The sequence below is a fragment of the Canis lupus genome, chromosome 19 (assembly GCF_003254725.2).
Source record: "Canis lupus dingo isolate Sandy chromosome 19, ASM325472v2, whole genome shotgun sequence".
NCBI classification, from domain to species: Eukaryota; Metazoa; Chordata; class Mammalia; order Carnivora; family Canidae; genus Canis; species Canis lupus.
Genome location: NC_064261.1, coordinates 19,343,967 through 19,351,262, shown reverse-complemented (window position 1 = coordinate 19,351,262; position 7,296 = coordinate 19,343,967). Strand labels below are relative to the sequence as shown.

The 7,296-nt window shown below is 39.6% G+C and overlaps 1 protein-coding gene across 1 annotated transcript in view; it reads right to left on the bottom strand.

Annotated features, from left to right (window-relative positions):
* Positions 1-5,252: 5,252 nt before the first annotated feature.
* NDNF (neuron derived neurotrophic factor) overlaps positions 5,253-7,296 on the bottom strand; it is a 40,376-nt gene continuing 38,332 nt past the window's right edge. The window contains exon 4 of the mRNA XM_025420492.3: positions 5,253-7,271. Coding sequence (XP_025276277.3) covers positions 5,878-7,271 — 1,394 coding nt within the window. The 3' untranslated portion in view covers positions 5,253-5,877. The remainder of the gene's footprint in view (positions 7,272-7,296) is intronic.

Below are 7,296 nucleotides of genomic sequence, written 5' to 3'. Positions count from 1 at the left end.
AGGACACATAGGATGTCGCTAGGGCTGCTTGTGGCTGCTATGATATGTGGAAACTCAGTCTTTGGAAATGGGCCATGCTTGTGACTACACCAGTTGCTCTTAGCAAATTGCTCATATAGCAAACTAGATCTGTTGTTGTAACTATTACATGGGTAAGCCACAAGCTACTTACTTTGCCATATGGATCTGCAGATGAGCATGAAATGGGTCAGACAAACACAGAGGCCTATGCAATATATCTGCGGCTCTTGAGGGTAGCAGCAAGCTGCTTCTAAAAACTGCTGTTGTTCTGGCTTTGTGGAACTTCTCTAGACTGAACGGCAAAAGCAGCTATTGCATTAATCTTATTTAATAGGTCTGACTTCATTCTATAGGAAGGGATGAGACTGAACAGGACTCGATCCCAGGTCTCCAGGATCCCAACTGTGTCTTAATGTACTTGGTTATTTGTTATAACCAATTTTTCTCGGAACCAAAACTTTGCCAGAGTTATAATTAAGGATGGACTTTTGAGTCTTTGTCAAGTATTATCTTAAAACAGCTGCCTATGTGGGCACCTGGGTGGCTCAGTCAGTTAAGTGTCTGACTCTTGGTTTTGGCTCAGGTCATGATCTCAGGATCCTGGGATCCAGCCCTGAGTTGGGCTCTGAGCTCAGGGCGGAGTCTGCTTCAGTTTCTCCCTCTCTCTCTACCCATCCCAGCTGCTTTACTCTTTCTCTCTTTCTAAAATAAATAAATAAAATCTTAAAAAAAATTGATTTAGGGCAGCTTGGGTGGCTTGGCAGTTTAGCGCCACCTTCAGCCCAGGGCGTGATCCTGGAGACCAGGGATCGAGTCCCACGTCGGGCTCCCTGCATGGGGCCTGCTTCTCCCTCTGCCTGTGTCTCTGCCTCTCTCTCTCTCTCTCTGTGTCTTTCATGAATAAATAAAAAAAATCTTAAAAAATTAATTTAAAAAACCGTGTATTAGTCTGTGCTGCCTTATTTACACAAGTCGGAAGGATTATATCAAGAGCTAACTATAGACAAGAAATAGATTTGCTTATTTCCAAATTATGGCAACATTAATCTTGGCAGGTATTTACACAGGAAGAAAGAAACCCAAAACATTTTGAAATTGCTGCTTAAAACTCAGTTTCTTACAATAATATTGGACTCAAAAACAAAGCACCACATTCATCACATCTCTTATTATAAGCTGATTATTTTTTTCCAGACTGTTCTGGAAAAAGTGAGAACTGTTCTGCTCCAAATTCTCTGTATTACACCTTTGTCTCAATTCCAATATTATGTCAAATTCTGAAGTCTTAGGACACATGCTCATCCTGGGAGGGTGCTTGATGTGCCCTTGGCTTGAAGTATCTAAACTTTACATTTCTGAGAAGTTTCAAGAAACTTACACTTACCTGAAAGTTCTCCCCTGTAGCATAATGGGATGATGAGTTACATTCATCCTTATTTCTGTTTTTTAATGAGTCTTTTACTAGGACTCGGTATTCCGGTATTCCTCCCTGCACTACTTCCCTCTCCCTCTATCACTCGAGGGGCAGCTGGTGCCACCATATCTTTAGTAGTAGCTGAATAATGACAAGATGGCAATGTAACTATGCTGAAGGCCATGTACTCTTCAATCTTGGAACCAATAATTTTTTCTGTGATGGCAATCAATAGCCTTCTATTTATTTTACGCTTTGAAAACATATTTAAAAACATCTTGGAAAGAAGCATAGGGTAGATACGAAAAGCCTTTCTAAGTAACTTTGCCTCTAAATTTTGATTACTGAATTTCTCAAAGGTTCAGAAGGAGGAATGTGAATAAACAGAACTGAAAATCTTATCTAAATAACGTGATTGATCCTTCCTAGGAAATGAGAATGTCAATCAGTGCATCCAATTTTAATAGAGTGGATGGTGATCTAGGTTAAATTTTCCAGTATAATTTTGCACATAAAACAGAACCCAAAATCTTAATAAAGTTAAGCTAGAGTAGATCTCTCATTGCCCTTGTTCTCTCAGGCCCCTTTGAGATAGAAACTTAGATAAAACCGTGCTTTTCTCCTTGCTCCTTTTCATCTTCCTGCTCTCCTCTCTTCCACTTTCTACCTTCAAAGCAAAAGCAAAGGCCCAAATCCCAAACTACTGTGTATTTTTCTGGCCAGAATTCTCTGGGGAAAACGCAATGATGAGTGTGCCCTGATGCCTCCCAGGTCCTGTGATCAACTACAAACAGAGGACAGCTGAAGTCTGGCAGTGGTCACTTCTCTTGGTGCTGGTGAGAGAACCCAAAGTCAAGTTCCCAGACGATTTTATCTCTATCACACCATATCAAAGTGGGGAAGGAAGTGGCTGGAGATGCTCCAAATGACCTTGTTTTTCAAGTTAGATGCTAACTTGTTTTGTTTTACTTTTAAGCCTGCCACAGAATAGAGACAAAGAAGTAACTCTGGATGAGTCACTGTATGCTTTCTGGAGTAAAGAAATGCTTAAAATGAAGTCCTAGAGTGAACATTAAACTGGGATTATAAGAATCTGGGTTCTAGTTTTGTTGGGCCTCAATTTATCTGTAAAATGAAGTAGTAGAAATAGATGATCTCTAAGAGGGAATGGTAAAGTATTGGAAGAGATCCTGATTGGCTTCAGGTCCATCAAATCCTTGAATTGTATACAAAACGAAGTGTGTGTGTGTGTGTGTGTGTGTGTGTGTGTGTGTGTGTTTCATTGAATGCCTCTGGACCTCCCAATCTATTAAGAATCATTAAGCTGACTTCAAACTTTAAAGTTTATCTAAGTGATGGTTTTTATTGAAGTCATTTCATTTGGCTTTTCAAGATACCCAAATCATAATTTTTTCAAATGTACTCTGAGTAATGAAAATAAGAAATGAATATAACCTTTCCAGCACATACCCTTTAATGCATGCACATTTAAAAATTATTCTAGACACTGATTATAAAATAATTTAACCAAGAAAATCATCTGCTATATTTTTTTATAGATTCTGGATAGTTTTAGATTTAAAAAATACAGGGCTTATCCTTACAAATCATTAATGATCTTATAGCCTCAAGTTTGTGTGTGCCTGAAACCTAAAACACTTTGTGTCTTTGAAAATAACTAAACATATCTTTTTTCTTACAAGTTTGAAGTTGTCAGTCATAGGTTACACACATACTCCTAAGAAAACCTGAAACAACCTTTAAGAATAAATTGCTTTGCAATAATAAATAAGACAAAACATTGATTTCCTTTTGGAAATGACCCACAAGTGGCTTTGTCTCCCTCCAACAATTAGTGATTTATATCCTGGTAAGTATTTTGGAATCTGGGTAATTCCACTATTTATCTGTTTTGATCATGAGAACTTTATTTTTACTTCTCTAGTCTTCAGTTTCATTTGCACCTGATAAATAAAGATTGTGAACTTGCATGAAATGCCCTCAACGATTCTTCCCTCCTCAATGATACCGTGGCGCTCCTTGGGATTCTCAATGTCCTGTCTTCAAAACAGCTTTCTGGATTTTAAGGTAGACAAGGTAGTGCTTTCATAGTAGCTATTTTCTAGTTTTTTTTAAGAACAATTTTTTCTTTCTTGTCTCCAGTTCACCTGAATGCTCCTAAAAATCTAACACATTAGTAAATGAGATCTTTATTTTTAATAGGTTTTCCCCTTTCTCTAGGAGTGATAGATGTTTCACGAAGTGTATTTAATTTTCCTGTAAGTTCTAAAAGGTAAATTTCACTGGGGCCATGAAAGAATTCTCAAATTTATCCAGGCTATGTAGAAACCACCATCACAGCTGGCTGAAAGGTAAAAGCTTGGTTAAATTGACTTGGCTGGGTTCCCAGGGGTTCACAGGCATTAAGCAATATCTGAGAGTAAGTCCATTGCCTTCAGAAGCTGTAATAACTCTTTGATCCACTGTAGTTCCATTTTAGCACATTGCTCTATAATAACATATTTGTGAGTTATATGAGAAAGTCGATTCTCCTTTCAAAGGCACCATGTTTATAACTTAGGATGTAACATCTCTGGGATGTTGTCAATTTTAAAGTTCTTCCAGATGATTGACTACATGGCCATTGGGCACATTTTCCCTTTTCCTTTTTAAAAACTCTTTCAGGTATCATTACTGTTTTATATAGATGTGATCAATTTTTTTTTTTTTAGAGGTGATCAATTTTCTTTTGATATCATAACCCAAAGGAGTTGGATGATAAATTCTTAGGGGAGATATTTTATCCTAAGGTGATCAGATCATAGTGACCACCACATATATTACCTTGACCATAACGAATCTATACTCCATAGGAATGCTGCTGATGTGTGCCCGCCACATGAAAGGTGGTGCCAACAGGTAGGGGACAATATAGCAGTTAAGAGATTATATCTGTCCCCACTTGTGCTCCCCACAGGAGCACTTTATAATTTAAGAATCGTATAATTCTACAAAAGACAATGTCTTATATAATACGAAATATCTTATAGTGTCATCTTATCCAAATCTGTCACCACCCCATTTATAAACGGAAAAGGGGGACAGTGGGAGTTAACAGATTTTCCTAAAGTTATATAGCTTAGGTGATTGTAAATTCTATACTCTTCTGACCCTAATCTAATATTCTCATGACAGCTCATGTATAGAACTGTGGAGAATGAAATTATCTAAGATGCTCTTCGAGCAGTCTTTGCTAAATGGTTCTTGTTATTGTTTGCCTAAGTTACTTGGCAAAAATTCATGAAAAATCAAAGTATCAGATTGTGAATGTTATCAAACAGTAGCTTCTATCATCTCCTCATTACCAAATAAAATCCTAACTGGTGGTTGCTAGATTGCTTCAGACAGACATGAAAATGGTTATTTTGCTAATATTCAAGCAGATGGAAAATACTTGGGAAATCCCAACTTTGTACTTAAAACAGATGCTTATTTTTAAGATAAATGTAATATATTTTAGGTCGTTAAGAACAATTTGTTGAATCCTTATCGAGCTACGGTGTTTGGCTTAACCCGGTCTTTTAAAACGGGTCTGTTAGAGGTCCCTCAACTCTCAGGACACCTGGCTCCAGTGAGTGTCCGAATACAAACTGTAGTAACTGTCTCTAATGCCACAGTGACTTTAGAGAGATGTAGTATGTTATTTTCACTGTTAAGAAGAGGGTTGATGCTGGTGCCAAATTATATGAGAGCACAGTTTTGTGAACAGAAGAGAAATTGAATACACCATGGTAGCTGCTTGGGAAAATGAACCGTATATAATCTAATATCTTTAATTTTATGTACATGGATATAATGTATGTCAACTTTGTACATGAGATACATACAGTATTTAAACATTTTACTCAACAGATAAGAATTTACAATAGCAATATAACTGACTAGAGGGCCGTCCACGTAATAGATTAGATCTGTACTTTAACAGGAAAAGAATTTAATAGTTTACAATCATAGAAACACTGACATTTAAAACAAGACTTTATAAAATAATTTATATATATATCCTAGCATCTATAGAGAGGAATGATTTGCATTTGTTGATGTGTGCAATGAATGGCATATTTTAAACTTTTAGGTAATAAAATAATTTAGAAGCAGTTCATGCAGTGGTCAAAGCAAGGGATGGCAGTTCCTTCAAGGTGCCCTCTATCTTTGACATCAACGGGCAGCAGACGCACAGTAGGTACCATGGGGCACACTAGAACAAGTCTCCTCAACAGTTACTCATATAAACAGCAATATACACAAGGTGATATCCTTCCTTCCCCAGTACGAGTACCGCTCACAACTTCTCTCAGCCTTGGGGGTAGTCGGTTTACCCTTAAGGTGATTCCATGTCTCTCCTGCAGGTCTATGTAATAATCTCTCTCCCCACGAGGTAACTAACAGAACTTCCTGGTTTTCACCACCTTACTCTGATACCTCACTGAGTGCCCCCCATGTCCAATGACATAAACATCCAGCAGGTAAGACTTTCCAGGCAGAAGTCCTTTAATTGTTTCCGTGGTCACTGCTCTCTGTAGGTTTTGACTGTGGAAATATTTACAGAGGACTTTTTCCGATTTCTTCCTTGTGTCTGGTCCGAGGCATTGGTTTTGCTCTCTCTTCTTCTGGTCTTCATTGTAGTTATCATCCACTTCCTTTTTGTAGATGCAGAACTTGTTCCTCTCCTGAGTGCCCAGCCAAGCCACAGTGGCCGAAGAACAGGTGCGGAGCTTGTCGAAGGCTTTGATTCTTGTGTCTTCGGGAAGAGACGGGAACGGCTGCTTACTAGGCCTTGTGGTGGCCAGTATTTTCAACATGGACGCTCCTTTCTTGTGTCCTTTCAGTCGAATGAGATACTTGGCTTTCGGCTTTCCTCTAAGCTGGAACTGTCGGATGCCTTCCACATTCTGAGACAGGAGAAGTTTCCCATCCCTTCTCACTTGGATTTGGATGGCATCCAGGCAAGAGTGAATGAAGAAAGTGACTTTTTGGTGAGAAGAGACTGGGGCAAACCGTAAAAACTTGGCCCCCTTCCTTTTGACGAACACATCTGTAACCTTCCCATCTTTCAGCTCAACTGTCTTCTGTTGGGCTTCTTCCTTGGTCCTGGCAAAAGTGCCCACGTATGCGGTGCTGGTGTTGCTGTTGCTGTTGGCCACGAAGACGTCGAAGTAGTACTGCGTGTCGGGCTTCAGATCCGAGACGGTGAAGATGTTCTTGTTTCCTATGCAGATTTTCTGAATGTCCACCTTGGGCCTCGCGTAGACATGCCGCCCCAGTTTGGGAGAAGGCTTTGCGAGGAAGCTGCGCTCTTTCCCCGGATTATCTGAAGGAAACCCAAAATGGGCAAAATCAAAGGGGCTGAAGTCCAGCCCGGGTTTTGGAGCCATCATAAAAGCGTCATCTGCACTCACTTTTGCTTCCACTGCACAGAGACTTTTGAAATTGTGCTCTCTGTTGATGACCACACAGTACTGAATGGGCTGTTTCAGCAAAGAGGCCGTGGGGCTCGGTTTCCAGGCCAAAGTGACCGTGGTGCGTCCCAGGGAGGTAACATCTACTCGTGGGTCATAAGGTAATTCGGGGTAGGGTTGATCAGACTCCGGAGTTGTGGTGGCATACACTTTGAAATGTGTGTCTTTCTCTGTTGAAAGAAGCTCCAACTGATATAAACCAGACGGAGAACTAGAAGATATAAAATACTCCACATCATTGCCTTTGTAGGAGAATAATTCTGTGCCTTCCTCATTAATGATCTGTTGCCTCTGCTGCTCCAGAGGCTCTGGGTCACCTAGAAGACATGAGAGAAGCACAAG